The 16,848-nt window shown below is 50.7% G+C and overlaps 10 protein-coding genes across 10 annotated transcripts; 5 read left to right on the forward strand and 5 right to left on the reverse strand.

Moving 5' to 3' along the window:
* Positions 1-42: 42 nt before the first annotated feature.
* On the forward strand, positions 43-1,019 carry N7474_003908 (CCDC90 family protein; the record flags this gene model as incomplete). Its single annotated transcript, XM_057195323.1, has 2 exons — positions 43-571; positions 628-1,019. 2 exons carry the CDS (start codon positions 43-45, stop codon positions 1,017-1,019), a joined length of 921 nt encoding a protein of 306 aa, XP_057052719.1.
* Positions 1,020-1,519: 500 nt separating this feature from the next.
* N7474_003909 (uncharacterized protein) lies at positions 1,520-3,354 on the forward strand (the record flags this gene model as incomplete). Its single annotated transcript, XM_057195324.1, has 2 exons — positions 1,520-1,718; positions 1,775-3,354. The coding sequence occupies 2 exons, from the start codon at positions 1,520-1,522 to the stop codon at positions 3,352-3,354; spliced, it is 1,779 nt and encodes a 592-aa protein (XP_057052720.1).
* Positions 3,355-3,839: 485 nt separating this feature from the next.
* Positions 3,840-4,676, forward strand: N7474_003910 (BTB/POZ protein; the record flags this gene model as incomplete). Its single annotated transcript, XM_057195325.1, has 3 exons — positions 3,840-3,997; positions 4,052-4,184; positions 4,239-4,676. The coding sequence occupies 3 exons, from the start codon at positions 3,840-3,842 to the stop codon at positions 4,674-4,676; spliced, it is 729 nt and encodes a 242-aa protein (XP_057052721.1).
* Positions 4,677-5,089: 413 nt separating this feature from the next.
* On the reverse strand, positions 5,090-5,467 carry N7474_003911 (uncharacterized protein; the record flags this gene model as incomplete). The annotated part of the gene is made up of 2 exons (XM_057195326.1): positions 5,090-5,119; positions 5,288-5,467. 2 exons carry the CDS (start codon positions 5,465-5,467, stop codon positions 5,090-5,092), a joined length of 210 nt encoding a protein of 69 aa, XP_057052722.1.
* Positions 5,468-7,263: 1,796 nt separating this feature from the next.
* Positions 7,264-7,695, reverse strand: N7474_003912 (uncharacterized protein; the record flags this gene model as incomplete). Its single annotated transcript, XM_057195327.1, has 2 exons — positions 7,264-7,398; positions 7,540-7,695. 2 exons carry the CDS (start codon positions 7,693-7,695, stop codon positions 7,264-7,266), a joined length of 291 nt encoding a protein of 96 aa, XP_057052723.1.
* A 509-nt stretch (positions 7,696-8,204) lies between these two features.
* On the reverse strand, positions 8,205-9,226 carry sec53 (phosphomannomutase SEC53; the record flags this gene model as incomplete). The annotated part of the gene is made up of 5 exons (XM_057195328.1): positions 8,205-8,469; positions 8,515-8,589; positions 8,639-8,955; positions 9,007-9,069; positions 9,125-9,226. 5 exons carry the CDS (start codon positions 9,224-9,226, stop codon positions 8,205-8,207), a joined length of 822 nt encoding a protein of 273 aa, XP_057052724.1.
* A 435-nt stretch (positions 9,227-9,661) lies between these two features.
* N7474_003914 (putative DnaJ chaperone (Caj1)) lies at positions 9,662-10,454 on the reverse strand (the record flags this gene model as incomplete). The annotated part of the gene is made up of 3 exons (XM_057195329.1): positions 9,662-10,220; positions 10,271-10,331; positions 10,448-10,454. 3 exons carry the CDS (start codon positions 10,452-10,454, stop codon positions 9,662-9,664), a joined length of 627 nt encoding a protein of 208 aa, XP_057052725.1.
* Positions 10,455-10,959: 505 nt separating this feature from the next.
* N7474_003915 (uncharacterized protein) lies at positions 10,960-11,496 on the forward strand (the record flags this gene model as incomplete). The annotated part of the gene is made up of 1 exon (XM_057195330.1): positions 10,960-11,496. The coding sequence occupies one exon, from the start codon at positions 10,960-10,962 to the stop codon at positions 11,494-11,496; it is 537 nt and encodes a 178-aa protein (XP_057052726.1).
* Positions 11,497-12,130: 634 nt separating this feature from the next.
* Positions 12,131-13,687, reverse strand: N7474_003916 (sugar porter family MFS transporter; the record flags this gene model as incomplete). The annotated part of the gene is made up of 1 exon (XM_057195331.1): positions 12,131-13,687. One exon carries the CDS (start codon positions 13,685-13,687, stop codon positions 12,131-12,133), a length of 1,557 nt encoding a protein of 518 aa, XP_057052727.1.
* A 634-nt stretch (positions 13,688-14,321) lies between these two features.
* Positions 14,322-16,324, forward strand: N7474_003917 (uncharacterized protein; the record flags this gene model as incomplete). The annotated part of the gene is made up of 5 exons (XM_057195332.1): positions 14,322-14,545; positions 14,624-15,089; positions 15,137-15,492; positions 15,545-15,793; positions 15,859-16,324. The coding sequence occupies 5 exons, from the start codon at positions 14,322-14,324 to the stop codon at positions 16,322-16,324; spliced, it is 1,761 nt and encodes a 586-aa protein (XP_057052728.1).
* Positions 16,325-16,848: the final 524 nt, after the last annotated feature.

Genomic DNA, 16,848 nt, shown 5'->3' on the forward strand with positions numbered 1-16,848 from the left:
CCACCTTTTCCTAGATCAACCGAAATCATCACCTTGGTCACTATGGCGCCCCCGAAACATGTGGCAGAGGTGCCACGGAGTATCCTGCCCCGTCTGACCTGGAACAGCTCTTCGACTCGCCCGACCCTTACACCCTCCCACCATCCCGCCCTTGCAACAAGACAGCAACGGCGCCTGGGCTGGAGTCCACTCGCCCACCAGCTGCATTCCCTGAGCGCAGATCACCCGCCTTCTCAGTCCTTGTCCTCGAGCTGCTCACCTCGCGACACCTCTACTACCATCGCGCGACGGACTTTGACCTCATCCTCTGCCACCCGTCCATCTCCAGAACCTCTCGGCAACCCTGTCCGGCACAATGGCGTATATGTTGCAACATTTAATCCAGCTCGGCGCGCCTTCCATGCGACTCCAGCTCGGCGCCGTGATCACCACTTTGATACTTTGAAATTCGTCAAGCGGCTCCAGGATGAAGGGTTCAGCGAAGAACAGGCCGTAGCTATGATGCGGGTCTTGAACGATATCATCCAGGAGTCGGTCCAGAACCTGAGCCGGACCATGGTCCTTCGAGAAGGTGAGCATCTCCACCGGAGTGTCTTTGCTATTCCCAGCTAACCACCCGCTCAATAGACTCGGAGAGATCAACATATACGCAAAAAGTCGACTTCGCCAAACTGCGCTCCGAACTCTTAAATGCAGACTCCACCGAGGCACAACTAACTCGCTCCTCGCACGAGAAGATCGCAGCGGACCTCGCGAAGCTCAATTCACGGCTGCGCGACGAAATCGGTCGCACACAGGCCTCGGTCCGGCTAGATCTCAACCTGGAGAAGGGGCGCATCCGCGAAGAAGCCAATAGCCAGGAGATGCGAATTAAGGAGACGGAGACTCGCATCGAACAGGAGGTGGCTGGCTTGCGGGAGCGCGTTGAGGCGGTCAAGTTCTCGACGCTGCAGTGGCTGATGGGTGTTTGTACTGGTACCGCGGCCCTGATTCTTGGTGCCTGGCGGATATTTATGTGATCAATATGGGTTGGGAATGGGCGTGCATGGATATGGAGTGCTTTTTTTTGGTTTTGATACACAGCGAGACCTTGCGGTCAGACATTTTCCTTTGTACAGATATTTACTATAACCACTACTCTCCTCGTCTAGCTAACAGTTGAGGCAATTTCAGGTTTCTGACTTGAACCATCGTGCTTAGAGCGTAGCGTAACTACCTCAGTCTTTTGCCTAAGCGTCAAATGTTAACTCCGCGGGGAAGCGAACTAAATGACTAGTTCATGCTTATCAGGGGGTAACGTTGCACTCGGCTGGGGAATCCCGAGGCCACCATAAACAATGATAAACAATAATGGTCATTGCTCCTCCCCTTTCGTAGCCAAATTCCTAATTTACCCCTAGATTTAATTAGGTCCGTCTTGGCCCTCGCCTTAACAACCATAAGGTGTTTCGGGTTCAGATCCAGGGTGGTACCAACAGCCTCGGAGCCGGGATCAACAAAGGTAGACACACGCGCAAAGATGATGCCCTGGGCCCTTTCGTGGGCCTGTTTCCTTCTGGGACAGGTCCCAGTCGTGTCTTCAAGTCCATCGGGCTTGCAGGAAGTGTTCGAAGTGTATCAGCCGGTGCCATTCGCGCCCGAAAGCAACAATGACTGCGACGTGGAAGTTTTGCTCATGGACCATGTGTTTGGGGCAAGCTATGGCAAGCCGTTTGTCGGTCGGTCATCCTGGTACTAAGTATTGTTGTTTACCGGACTCATCTTGCTCCACCAGGCAATTATAACCCGCCAAAGTGCAATTTCGACACCGTTCGCATTAACTTCACAGTTGAATCCCGAGGGAGACAGTATGATCGCCTCGCGCTGATGTATCTGGGCGATTACGAGGTCTTCCGGACTTCAACGGCGGAGCCCACAAGTACAGGAATTACCTGGACATACATCAAAGAAATGTCGCAGTACAATTCCCTCTGGCAGTCGCCCCAGAAACTGATTTTCGACCTGGGCAACCTGATCACCGATGTGTATACCGGCTACTACAACGCCACCCTGACTGCGCATTTCTCTCATACCGGAAATGCAATGACGGCGGACATGATCTTGCCCATTTCGGCCAAGAAATCGGCATCCGATTCATCGAGTGATTTTCAATTGCCCACCGACAACGCCACCGTCCAGTACAAGATCCCGGCCGAGGCATCGCGGGCTGTTGTGTCCATCTCGGCATGCGGACAATCCGCGGAAGAGTTCTGGTGGGCCAATGTTTTCTCCCAAGACACATGGGACTTCAACAACACCATTGGCGAGCTATACGGATACTCCCCTTTCCGGGAAGTTCAGCTGTACATTGATGGCATCTTGGCTGGTATGGTCTGGCCATTCCCTGTTATCTTCACTGGAGGCGTGGCCCCGGGTTTCTGGCGACCGATTGTTGGCATCGATGCCTTTGACCTTCGGCAACCCGAAATTGATATCACTCCGTTTCTGCCACTCGTTCAGGACGGCAAGGAGCACTCATTTGAGATTAGAGTCACCGGGCTGAACATCTCCGCGGATGGCACAGCGACATTTGCTGACACCGTTGGATCGTACTGGGTCGTCACAGGCAATATCTTCTTGTATCTCGATAGGACTTCATCTCGCATGGTTCATGAACACAAGCCTCCCACCATCGAAGCGCCGGCGCCAAAGTTCTCTGTCACGCGGCATCTTGTTCAGAATCAAACCGGATTCAACGAAACCTTGTCGTACTCCGTGACGGCAGAGCGCACGTTCAAAGCAACCTCATCCCAATTCTCGTGGTCCCAGAAACTGTCGTATTCTAATCGCGGATATCTCAATCAGCAGGGACTCAGCCAAGTCAACGACCAGCACACCTGGGGTGATAATACCATCAGCGAGGTTGGGGGAAAGGGACGCTCGAGCAAGACTTCGTTCGAGTATCCCCTGCTGGTGAATAACACCTATGCTTTGACCGCGAACAGCATGAAGATCGATGCCTGGATGAAGCGAGGACTGAAAATCGACGCAGATGAAGGACTGGGCATATCCACGTACACCCTGACGTCGGGCCCGGTGCGTCTTCACACCAGACAAGCAGGCACGGCGCACTATCAATCGGTTGACAACCAGAACTCGACGTCGTCGGGTGAAACGATCGATGAGTTTGAGGGCAGCGCGGATGGTCAGACATATAAACGGTCTGTACGGGCGATCAACGGGAGTGTGGTGGCTGATACAAATCCTGGAAATGGGGCGCCAGTGTTTTCTCATTCTCCAAATGTTGAGGTCCTCAATGGGTTGGGGAGAGACAGCGTGAGAAGTATGCTGGGCAGAGGACCAGGCAGACTGTAAATAAATACGATCTGATGGCAGCTAGAGACAAACAGATAAGGGGAAAGATATAAGAATACTTTGCCGTTTTGAAAAGACACGACTGTTTACTTCCCATGTCATCTGCCTCCCTTCCTCTTCTTCCTCTTCTTCCTCTTCTTCCTCTTCTTCCTCTTCTTCCTCTTCTTCCTCTTCTTCCTCTTCTTCCTCTTCTTCCTCTTCTTCCTCTTCTTCCTCTTCTTCCTCTTCTTCCTCTTCTTCCTCTTCTTCCTCTTCTTCCTCTTCTTCCTTCCTTCCTTCCTTCCTTCTCATCCACCAGGCGCCTTTCTACACCTTCTTCCCACCTCTTTCTCTTCTTCCTCCTCCTTTTCTCTCTTCTCACCCATCATCCATCTTGTCTTCCTGAGCTTCTCGCCAACCACTTCCTTGCACTTCCTTAACCCATCTCTTGTTATCAACAACCCCTCAATCTTTTTCCCTGCCCCTGGTCTCATCATGGCCACACGATGTCTGAAAGTGAGAAAGTCCAGGCGGAAGCATCTTCTCAAGCAACTAGTGAACGGTCTCCCGAAGCGAAGAAGCTCAAGGCAATCCATCGCCCGACTTCTGAGAGCAGCAGCTTCTGGGAGAAACACGACGGCGAATTGACTACTAGCCTCAGGAAGTGAGTCTCTCTATAAGATCCCAACTAGACAGCTGGCTCACGATCAATTCACAGGTACTTTCACTCGGGAGAGCATTCGAATATCAAGATCTGTTCGACGGAAAGAGAGTTCAAGGTGCACATATTGGTGGTTTGCGGACAGTCTGAGTACTTCGCGCGGGCTTTTAACGGAAACGGGAACTGGGCTGTAAGCGGCTCAAGTACGGCCTTTGTGCGTAATGCTCATCTAAGAAAATTCTAGGAAAAAGAGGAAAATGCCATCTACCTCAAAGAGGACCACCCTCGTGCTGTGCTCGGGATGATCGCTTTCTTTTACGGCTTTAGGTGGCACTCTCCCACGTTCGACCGCGGCGAACTTTCCTACCAAGTATTTTTGGTTATGCTCTACCAGCTTGCAGACAAGTACGCCATTCCACTATTGAAGAAGCAATCCAAAAATTTCTTCGAAGATGACATTAAGATCGCCTGGGATGACCCCAAATTTCTTCTTGCCATTACTGAGGTATATCAACGCACGCTCAAGTCGGACCGCGCACTGCGAGACCCCGTGGTGAGGACATGCCTTGAGCATCTCGACAATCTAAAACAAAAGGAAGATTTTAGAAAGATGCTTGAAGAAATCGACGGCTTTGCAGCCGACCTTGTTTTACGAACTGGTCAACTCAATAGTTCAAAATGATTTGAACCCGAAATGTGGATCATTTCGTGTACTGAAAGGGAAGCGTAGTTCCCTGAAAACGGAGGTGTTGTTGAGCAAGGTTGCGAGAACCATGAGGAGTCACGGGCGAAGCTTTTACACAGTACAGAAGTGTCTCTATCGCTCACATGTGTTCTATCTATCCCATCTTCCCATGGACAGGACGCATGAGTGGGTAGTAGCACTGGGTTTGAAATGGTACTGGAATGAATAGGCGGCGATGAAGTTCTCGGTCAAGGCTACCAGAATTCGATAAAAGAAAGATGTGGAATTTTGATCATTATCTCGTCCATTAGCTACAAGTATCAATCTCAGGTCTTGACCACTAATTCCGGAATCATCTCGCAGCTTGTTGAAAGCTGCCGGTGATACTCAAGACCATTCACGCACTCCATTCAATAACCAGCATCGTTCTCGTGGCAGACCTGGGTCAATAATTAGCAGTTTCTTTGCAATCGGATTGAGAAAGCGGACATTTTTGCACGAACTACAATGCTGGATCAATGAATTAGCATTTTTTGAAGAACAGCCCAAGAATTAGTATGTACCTTCATGCCGTGATTGTATCAGAACCGGCATCAGCCCCTACCAACCCCCTCCTCCATGGCCTCCACGGCCTCCCCGACCTCCGCCTCCTCCCCGACCTCCGCCTCCTCCACGACCTCCACCTCCTCCACGACCTCCACCTCCTCCACGACCTCCACCTCCTCCACGACCTCCACCACCACGGCCTCCTCCACCTGAGCCGCCGCCATGACCGCCAGGACCTCCATCAGGAATCCCGCCTGTCTCAATTGCACCCTCGTCGGCTTCGTTCTCGGCCATGGGGGCTGAAAGAGCCAGGGTGGCGAAGAGGAGGGCTAGCAGTGTCCAGGGACGCATTTTGATAGGTAATTGTAGGTATGGGTTTGATACAGAAGTTGGATGGAGCTAAAGCTACCGGATGGAACGAGCAGTCCCTTTTATAGAGGTAGACCGTAGATATCTTCCCACAGCATAGCAGCGTCTTGTTCCGTGAAACAACTGCGGGTAATACAACAGCTTATGTTGACCGAGTAGGGGTTTGCCCTGCTGCTTAGCGACAATCGCATCTCACCGGCAAGTGACACACTTAGAGCAGAGCAGAATTGAATGTCAGTCTGAATCTATCTTGTGTTACATTCCCTAAACGGCTAAGCGAGGCGAGTCCGATGTAAGATACATCGAGCAAACACGGCATCAACCAGGTTGATGACCTATATTTCCTGCAGTCAGCACGGAGAGTAAAGCAGTTGAGATCAGGAGCTTCACAGCATCAGTCATCGAGCTGTTGGTTTCCGCTAACTGTGTACCCAAAATATATCCACCGAGTAGAGTGCACCCGGACCGTCAGCTGGAAACACTAGATCCTACTTGGCTCGTGCATCGTGGCAACCCACAGCTTGTCTGAGCCTAGAACATAGGCTTTTTCTTAACGGTTCAGCCCGCCAATGTCGGTCTACCTACTCGCCCACAAGATCTTTGGTACAACATATCCCCGCACAGGTCGGAACACATTTGGATCTGACACGCGTCTTGCTGCGATGAGCTACTTAGTTCAGACCGCGAGCTCACTGGAGTCAGCCGAGCATGTGAAACAGCAAAGTCTTGATTGATCTGTGCAACTCTAGCTGCTAAACAGGACACGTAAGAGCTTTCTGCTTACAGCGATATTCGAAATCAGATAGACTACTATACTCTCTCCTATTGATTTCGAAACCCTAACCTGAAACATACTAATCTAAATATAAATAGTCGTAGATCCTCCTCTTCCCAAAATAGACCTTGTATTTTACATGACGGTGGTGGGACATTGAATAATGTATCAAGGCGGAAAGACTACAAAAACGATATTGGCTGTAGCCCTAATCGAACAACCGTGTGCAGAATCACACCTGCCATAATCATACTCCAAATCCTATTCACATGTATACCCTCAGGGATTATATCGATGTAGAGAGACAATAATTAATCATCGCTCCCTGTTTTCAATAGAAAAGGAGGTTCTCTCCCCAGGATGCGCAACACATCTTCTTTGCATTGCACTGTGGCCAGTCCTGTAGGAGTACACTGAACTCTCGAACCTGAATACCCATGAGTGAATCCAAGAGTGAGGCAAGTTCATCGTCCGTGGCCCACCTTCTATCACCGCCACAAAGTTTTAATGTGATCTCAAGGCGCTGAAGGCCGCAACTGCTCATTTTAAATAGGACCTGACAAAGGCTCTTCCAGTCCTTAGTGAAGGCTTTTGGCCATTCAGAGCCCAATATGGAAGCTCTGAGTTCGGTGTAAATAAGAAGATCGATATTCAACTTGCGGATTGATGCAAAGCGATGGGGTAGCATGACATGTGGAAAATTTATAACCGCTCTTCTCTGCTGTACACTCAAGATATTCTTCGTATAGAGGATATCGACTGCCTCAGAATAACTGTGCCTATTAGCAATGAAGATCATATTTGCGTGTGTTCATATACTAACATTTGACGGCACGAGTATAGTAAACTGAGAAATTTAGGGGATTGGGGTACCAGGGATGAGCCGGGGTGAGATCAGAGGATTTCCAGCATTCGTGCTTCCACGCCGGTCGCGTAGGGGTCTGTTTCGTAGCATCGGATGCCACAGAGACGACCGGAGATAGCCGCAACATGTAAGACCTGATCACCTGGTGGTGCTAATACATATTCCTATATTATCAGTCGAATATCAGATGATAATCGACTTAAAAAAAGCGACTGTGACTGATCATATGTCCGTTGTGCTTTGCGACCGGAGCATGAGGCTTTGGGTAAAGGCAGCGTTAGGGCACGCTTTCGATTGCGACGTACTGGGCGAACGGGCGGAGCCTTCTTTTTCCAGTCCTCGAACTTCTTTTTGGATTTCGAGTATGCTAAGACGAAGGGGAGGGTAGGAATAACGACAATTCCTAGCGGCACGAGAACCCACAGGGGTAAAGGAATGATGCTTTGAGGTTGTGTAGTCATGCTGGGTTAAAACCGTAGGCCTCTGCAAATTTCACTTTTGAAATGCTATAATTTGGTGAGCTTTTATTTCTAAAGACCCCACAAGTATAGCAAGACGGGCGTGGACGAAGAATGCGTACGGCAGGGAGGAGAGAGTTGTTAAAATCTGGCGAGATCGCTAGGACTTGTCTCTGTATAACAGTATCTCACTCGTTACTGTCTTGCCAATACGACCGTAGGGGGCCGTCGAAGAATCAACCAAGTTTGGATTAGCGTCTTTCAAGTTAGGGCTTGGGAAACAATTCATGAGCAGATTGGGTAATCTAATTTCGAATATTGCTGTATTGACAGACAAACAATCAGAAAGCACCATCCCCCCAATCCCCTCAACTCCTATACGCGTTTCCCTCGCAGAGAGAGAAGAAACAGTCAGAGATTCTTTGTATTATTTCGACTAGATGTCACAAACTCCACATGCAGACGCTATCACAAAGCCAGGCCAAGAATTCGGGTATTTTTCTCGGTTGCATCTAAAGCTGGAAGAGCTCCTTGAGGAGCTGCATGGTGTGCTCGGGGCCCTCGACCGCATGGCCGATCGTGCGCGGGTCCTCGTAGATCTCGTGGTCGTTTCCACCGGGGAAGCACTTGTCGCCGAAGAAGTGGATTTCCGTATACTCGACGCCGGAGATGTTCTTCTCAGCTTCAACATGTTGCAAGCAGAATGTCTTGTCCCAGCCTGTTGGGAAGACGTCAAAGGAGATTTGGCCGCCGATAGAGTAACTAGATTGGAAGATTCTGTTAGGATCATAGGTAGAAGGAATTGGTTACCATGTAACTTACGTGAGTCCCCAATCAGGGAATTCCTTCTTCAGTGCTGCGACCATGTCTCGGCGGATGTGGTGGATCGCATCATACCTGGATGAACTGTCAGTCTCCAGCAACAGAACGAGGTAAGGCCACGAACGCTTGGAACTCATCCCGCTCCTCCACGCTGGCATTACGGCCAATGGGGCTGACGTTGATCATGCCATTCCGAAACTCCACAAAAGTACCACGCTTCTTGGGCAGCTTGGTGCTAGCAATATACTTGAGGCAAAAGTCCGCCAGCTCCTGGTATTTCTCCTCGCCGAGCCACTCAATGAAGCTGGTGCTGGCCAGTGGCTTGCCCTCGCGGAAGGCCATCAGGCCGTTCTCCGGGAAACAGAAGTCGAAGAGGGTAGTGACGTCGATTGTGCTCGTTCCTAGTTGTTCCTGCTGCTTGACCAGATTGGAGCCACCGACCTGGGGTGGTGTTAGCTAAACTGCCAGTTCATGATGAGGGAGGAAACTGACGTATCCAATGGTGCACTTGTGCCGCAGTCTTGAGAGCAGCTCGTGCATCTCCGGGGTGGCAGACTGTAAGAATTCATTGTCAGTCGCATTCGTTTGACTTGGAAGACCAAGCGCATACCCGCCGAGCCTTGGTGAGGGTCTCGTCGACATCGAATAGGCAGATCACGCCCTTCATAGGGCGCTTCTCCAGCGGGGGATAGATACTGGCAGCTTCAGTCATGGTGGGAAGGTAATGGCAATAATAACAATGTGAGAAAAGAAAAGCAGCGGTGGGGGAGAAGATAAATATAGACGGGGGGTTGGCCGCAAGCGGTGAGCAAAGACGGCCCGAAGTGGATAAGTAGATCTGGCCAGAACCCAGAGTAAGTTGGTGGGTAGGGTTAGTTACTGGTATAGACGAGTAGATAATAGAGTCTGAATAATAATAAAATGTCGGCGACTCTCTTAATCTATAAAGGAATTAACTACTACGTGTGTGTTGGGTCTATACAGTGTCTGGGAGGCTGTTATCGATAAGAAGTATATACCTCTGTCCATGTGCGCAAGGCATCTCTAACTACACTATTTAGCTAAATAATATGGTCAACCAATCAGCCCAAGATCCATCAGCCAGTCCCTAACGCCCTATCCCAAGAAAACCCCCACGATGATACGGCTACCGTCCCAGCGATGTCTGGAACATCTTCGCCGCCAACTCACTCAAAAGCCGCGCGCGATCATCGCCCGGCAGGTCCAAGAAAACTTCATAGACACTTTTACCCTTGGCATCGCGTACAGCCCCGAGACGATTCCCAGCAACGGCGCCAGCCACAGCTCCTGGGAGATTGCCCACAATGAACCCGAGCGCACCACCACTAACGCCTCCAACGACAGCCCAGAACCGCGACGTGGGACGAGCCCGTCCATCCTCATCAGCAGCCATTCCTTCCTCACGCAACATCTCCTCAAAGACAGACCCAAACTGGTCGGTATCACGCTCCTCGCGCTCGCGCGCTCCAAACCCGAAACTCGACCACGGGAAGCCGCCGGGCGGCACTTCCTCTTCAACTTCCTCCTCGGCCTCGGCGTAGGCGCGGGCTTCGTCATACTCGCGCCGGCGGGTTGGGTCCGATAGCGTGTAGTAGGCGTCGTTGATTTCTTGGAATTTGCGTGTCCGGGCGGGGCGTTCGGGGGAGTCGGCGGGGACGCGGTCGGGGTGGGATTTTAGGGATTCTCTAGAGAAAAGGTTAGTGTTTGTTTCTCGAGGACTGCAAGAAGGACATGCCTCTTGTATGCGCTGCGAATCTGTTGGTAGGTGGCATCTTGGGCCACGCCCAGAACTTGATCTAGAATAGGGTTAGAGTCGATCAATAGGAGGGAGGAGAGTTCGTACAGTAGTCTGGATCTTCTGCATAATCGTGGTTAGTTTGCATAACAGGCAGCAAAAAGACAGGGCACTTACGCGACATGGTTGGAAGTGAGAAGAAAGCATAACCAGAAACAGGTGAACATCAGTTAACCAGTGACGTTTTGGTAGCCTGAGGCATCGATGGAACCGTGGATCACACCCGTGTTCAAGTATAGCCCAGCCTCCTGATTTATTCTTATTCTCTGTCTCACTCTCGGGTTTAGCTCTCCCCATTCACCTCCTTTTCATCCATGATGGTCTTGAACTTCACAGCCTTCTTCACTTAACCACACTGAGTTATTCCGGGCAATTAGCTCCAGCAGCCAGTCCAACTGATTCCCGGTGGAGCGAACGTCCCCAACGGCCTAGACCACCAGCATTCCATCTGCAGCAACTAGCGACCGACCTGCATCCGAGTCATTGCTGAAGCATTGCCACAGACAGACACAAAAAAAAAGAGAGAATAAAAAAAAAGAGCATTGCGAGACTCTTGGTCTCTCGCCAGCATCCTGAGAAAGCCCCATCCAAAAACACATCTATCTCCTGACAACACCCTCAACCTCAAAATGGGCTGGTTTGACGGCCGCTCCACAACCCGCTCCAACCGCTCCTCCTCCCCAAATCTCTACTACGTCCGCCGCAAAGCCTCACCCTCGCGCAGCAAATCTGGCTACTCAACTCACCACTCGCGACACTCGGCCCCCTCAATCTTCAGCCTCGGCCGCAGCGGCGGACGGTCCAGTCCCGCCACCTCGATGTTCTCGGCCTTTTCATCCTCCTCGCGCCGAGCTCGGCCGCGTGAGGGCTTCGTGCAGCGCATGATCCATTCCATCAAGCGCCTGCTGCGCGATATCTACCGCTACATGCGCCGGCACCCTATCAAGGTCCTTTTGCTGGTCATTGTCCCGCTGCTGACGAGTGGTGTTCTGCCGAAGTTGCTTGGGATGGTTGGGCTGAGACTTCCGCCGGGCGTTATGCATGCTTTGGGCGGAAGCGCGGCGAATCCGGGACATGGTGGGATAGGGGGTGGATTGGGAGGTATGGGTGGCATGGGTGGGAAAGGGTTGTCTGAGCTCGTTAGTCTTGCGAAGATGTTTGCTTAAATGGTGGTGCCCTAGATCACTTGCACCAGTCAATTCAACTCGTAACGACCGTGATGATGTCTTGTTCCGCTCTTGAAACTGGCGGTGTTGGGCGGCCAACGACGGTACAATAGCACGAATAGTTCGATCTATTGTTATTATTTGAAACCTTTTCGTGTTACCGCTTCTAGTTAAGGACCATAAATTTCTCCCTCAAAACCCTAGCCTCCTTCTTCACCCCTGGCAGTCTATCCAAGCTATCAAACATCCACACTCCAAACCCAGCCCTTAATGAAAGAATGGCTCAACTCACTACTCCTCCGATTTTGGGGGATTTTTCATAAGCGCAAAGGATGATACTCTCGAACATATTGCCGATGGACCCGGGGAATCCTACGGTTACCAGATCGCGAAGTTACGGATTACGGGAGTGCTGAAGTGCTGGGGGAAGTCCAAGCATAACTTGAGCTAAGCTTGATCTTCAGGCAAACAGATATGCCCCACGCTACTGCCAGCAAGAGCAAACATGGGACAAGCTATACTTCTATACTGTGGAATACGAGGTGGAGTGACTCTTTAAATCGACCAATGCCCTTTCTGTGGTTTGCCATTCACAATCAGAACAAGGAGATCAATATCCTAACTATCAATCGACTCAGACCTCACCTGGTCCTTCTTCCTTGGTCTCGACACCAAAAGCTCGCTCCCCGTCAAAGATCAACGCAACTTCTTCCAGACTGTGACCCTTAGTCTCCGGGAACCAAAAGTAAACAAGGACAACCTCCACAGCAATCACACAACAATAAACAATATAATATCTCCAGCTGATCGCGGTCATCGCAATAGGGTTTGCATACCCATTAAAGAGGATAACACACGTGGATGCAATCTGCATGATGTTCGTGCCCTTGGCTCGAAGATGAGTAGGCAGTACCTCAGTAACATAGACCCAAGGCGGACCATTGAGACCCGCATTATAGAAGAATTGGTACATAAAGATCATGACGATAACTCCGGTCCCGAGGGAAGTGTCGTGGAAGCCCCGTTCCTGGTTGATGGCTGAGAGAATCGTCCAGATCACGTAGCAGGCCAGCATTCCCACCGTGGAGAAAAGGAACAACTTTCGGCGACCAGCCACTTCCATCAGGGAGGCCAGTGCAATCGACACTCCGAGGTTGAACACCGTCAGACCGCCATTGATGCGCAGCTGCTGCGGGTCCGAGGTGAGGCCGATTGAGTTCAGGATAAGGTGGAGGTAGTAGGCGATCAGACCGTTACCGGACAGCTGCATCATGCAGGGCACTGCGATAATGATGAAGAGGCGATGCATATTGCCGCGTGTGCTGAGAAACTCTCGGTAGCCAGTTTTCGAGCCGGATTTAGCGGCCTGGATTTGCAGGATGATTTCCTTCATCTCATAGTCTACCAGTGGCGATTCTTCGTCCCCACCGGCATGGTACTTGACCAACACCTTCCGGGCTTCTTCATGGCGATCTTTTTGCACAAGGTACCGCGGTGACTCTGGAAGCATGTAAACGAAGAGCACCTGGATCAACGGAAAAGCTCCTTGCAGTAGCGAGGGAATGCGCCATGCCCAGGATGTACTTGGTCCCATGAAGTACGTTCCATATGTGACCCAGGCAGCTAACATGGCACCTAGATACCACAAGTTGTTGTAGTAGCCCACCAGGACAGAACGATGAGTCGGGAACGCAAGCTCGCTGACCAACATCGGGGATGCCTCGACCGCAATCAGACCTCCAAAACCAATGATCATGCGAGAAACCAGAAACATGGCGTAGTTCTGTGCGGCACATTGCAGGACTGCCCCAATGACCAGGAGAGCCGATCCGATGAAGATGGGAAACCGTCGACCAGTGTGGTCGCATAGCCATGGGGCAATAGGAAACGCCAGAATCTGGCCGAAGATCACCCCGTTCGACAGAGAGCCCAGCCGAGTACCGACTGGGTTGCCGAAAAAGTTCTGCCATTGTCCCATGGACTGTAGACCGTTGAGCATCGATCCATCGTAGCCGTTGGTAGTCGAGGATAGGTAGGGGATGATCATCCCCAAATTAAGCAGAACGAAATGACGCTGCTTATACCACGGCTTGCCAGTTTTTGGCAGCACGCTTTCAAGGCTCCATTCGCCGGGGCGGCTGTCGTCGACATGCTGGACCTCAGCCATTGGCTTGTCGTCTGTCTCGCCCATCTTGATCGCGATGGTTTTGATTGGATTTGAATAGCAGATGAAAGACTGCAGTGCTGATCAGAACTGGGATCGTCGCGGTGCAGGCTCTAAATATATGTCATTTTTCTCCTTTGAAGAGACACAGACGCTCAGACGATATCCGTGACTCCGCAGTGAAGGGGATGTGTTGACGGAGACGTGCATGTCCCGACCAACGGCATCATCCTTTGTCTCGGGCGGGCTTTGCTTTTCGGTACACGAGGCGTCGCTGCTAGCGGGACAGGGTGTATTCGGCATTTCATGACCGCGCCAAATCGAGCGCACTGCGGCGTATTAGACCAACCGTATTAGTGGCCAGGTGAAGATAAAACAGTTTTTCCCCACGACAACCCCAACTTTCCCTCCCGTCTGGGGGAATAGGCGGTGCGTTCTGACCAATCGAGTCAGTTTCCACATTTTGATGGCGTCTTGAGAGATGAAACCTTACTCCAATCAGACTAAGCGCTGGGTTAGTTAGGGGTTAGCCGTACAATCAATACGAGCCAGTCGAAACGACAAAACCCCGCGCAGTGCCGAAACTCCGCGGGTACTTAACTGGAGTGAAGGGTCTCGATGGTGCTAATCCTGCAAGTCTTCCAGTCAAGGAACCCTAAGAATGGAGACGGGCTATTTACCCACCCAATCGGAGACCCCAAACAAGACGAATCCCCAGAAACGAAAGTATTCCCGCGTGGCAGCGATTTACCCTCGAAAGCGAGCCACTCAGGCCTGCCATACCTGCCGCTTCCGAAGGACGAAGTGCGACAATGCTCGACCTTCGTGTGCTTCATGCGTGAGACTAGGGGCAGAATGTAGTTACCAGGAAAATGATCCCTCAACGTGAGTTGTATAAATTAAGAGATATTGAATCACATAATGCGCGGAGCTTCGGAGGAAAGCTACTAACCGAGACGACAGATTCGATCCTGCGAGTCTTGCCATTCTGAAGCGGCTCGATGATCTGGAAGTTTTGATTCAAAGCAAACCACAGGATCCATCTCCGTTGGCTTTGCCTGGAGACTTTCCATCGACGTCGCCGTCTAACCCGCTCGGTGATGGTGAACTGAGCTCCGCTGCAACCGGCCAAAGGACTCAGCGGAAACTGCCTCTCATCACCATTGAGGCAGCTCTGGAATGGCCTGTCTTTGATGACCGTGACTTCAAACGAGAAGTCCATCTACTGAGTCCCCCCGAAGAGAATATACACCAACCAGGACTGCCGATCTCGGTTGACGTTGACCTCCATGAAGCCGACAGCCTACTTAGGAGGTTCTTCGACGATGTGCACATCTTCAATCCCACCTTAGAAGAGGAGGATGTGAGAGAATATGTCAATATTGTTCGTCTGAATGGTATTGGCTGGGACGCCATGTCCTGCCTACTGGTCACCACCCCTTCTCCATCTGGTCGGGCTGGACTGACTCGGAATAGCTTCTGATCTATGCCCACGGCTCGATTTCAAGGCCACTTGTGAAGGACGGACCAGGAGTACCCTCAGCTTTATTCCGCAAGTCGAAATCTTTCCTTCAAGCCGAAGCCTACTTTTGCGCTGCGCAAAAGCGTATGGGCCCGTTGCTCTGCAGCAGCGGTGTGATAGAAGCACAATGTTTCTTTCTCGCCGGAGTATATCTCATGACAACATTGCGACCAATCGCGGCATGGAGAATGTTTGTGCAAGCATTAGCCTGCTGCCAGGGGTTCTCCATCCAACGCCGGAATGATACCAGCTACGAAGATGAATGGAATAGTAAACAGAGGATTTACTGGACTTGCTTCAAATCTGAGCTGTAAGTCTTTCGATTCCCAAGTGAAGAGACATAGGACTTAACTGCATGACAGAGAACTCCGGCTAGAGCTGAATGTTTCACAAACAGGTGTTTTGGATCTCAGCTATCCAACCCTATTCCCTTCACCACCGGACCGACTCAAAACAAAGGATGAAGCCACCTGGTACTTTTATCTCGCCGAAATTTCTTTACGAAGACTCAAAAATCGCATTCTGGACACTCTGTACAGACATGACGCCGCGGACCCTGAATTCAACATTGAATATGCCATCCATGATTTTGAGGAGCAAACGGACGCATGGTAGATAGACCTCTTGCAAATGTGCTGGCTTGGGTATTCCTGATGACTGACTTATTCACACTTAGGCTAAGATCTCTACCAGAGACGTTATCTCTTGACGTGGCCAACCCGGACACAGACCAATACGAGCCCTTTCGATTCATCCTTAGCGGCCACTTTCTCGACTGCCAGGAGACGATGTACTGGTACTTTGTAGTCGAGGGCATACACGGTGTCATCCGCAATAGCAACGAGCATTTTATCCAGAAGGGACTGAAAGTATGTGTAGACAGGATCCAGCAGAATCGGACGGGCTTCTACCATCGGCATCATGGAACATGGTTGATGCTTCGGTCTTGCACGCGAAGTGCATTAGTTTTGCTTGCTGCTGTGCGGCGTGTCGAGCTTGCTGGCTTTCTACCACTTGGCTGGGAGGAAGCGGTGCTTGAGGTAACAAGGATGCTAGATTTTTGGAAAGACGAGTCCAGGGATGTATCTGAGATGTTGAATATTCTGCGGACACTGTTCGAGGTGGAAAACTCTGCTATTTGATCTTGTCAATAAATTCTGCATGCACCTTGTTGAGTGGCCAACATCTGCTCGAGATACACAGCGTAAAAGGAGAGCTACCTAAGATATTACATGCGCTTGCTATTTGTTACAGTTGGAGCTACTTGTTTAGGACACGATCCACTTCACGCGTGTTCCAAATGGCTGGATATGTCTGGCCCCAGTCCAAGACCGACTCTCCCGACACTCCGCGTTGCATGGACGTTCCAGTATTATTTTCTTATCGGACACTCCGCACAAGAGAACTTCCAGTCTTAAAAATAGGCTCGTTCAGCCAAATAAACACTGGTTTTAAAATAATTTTTCTCAACCTAGAAACTGTCAATCTAACAATGTCAGACTTTGACATTGACGACGTGCTCCCAGAGCTTTCTCTGAATGAGAAAGTTTCTCTGCTTTCAGGTATACCTCACTCATTTCATACCAATTGTGCCACTGATTTTTGTCATAGGTATCGACGGTTGGCATACAGCCGCAATACCACGACTAGGAATCCCGTCAATCCG

This window comes from Penicillium riverlandense, assembly GCF_028828495.1.
Source record: "Penicillium riverlandense strain IBT 135883 chromosome Unknown utg000003l_segment0_segment0, whole genome shotgun sequence".
NCBI classification, from domain to species: domain Eukaryota; kingdom Fungi; phylum Ascomycota; class Eurotiomycetes; order Eurotiales; family Aspergillaceae; genus Penicillium; species Penicillium riverlandense.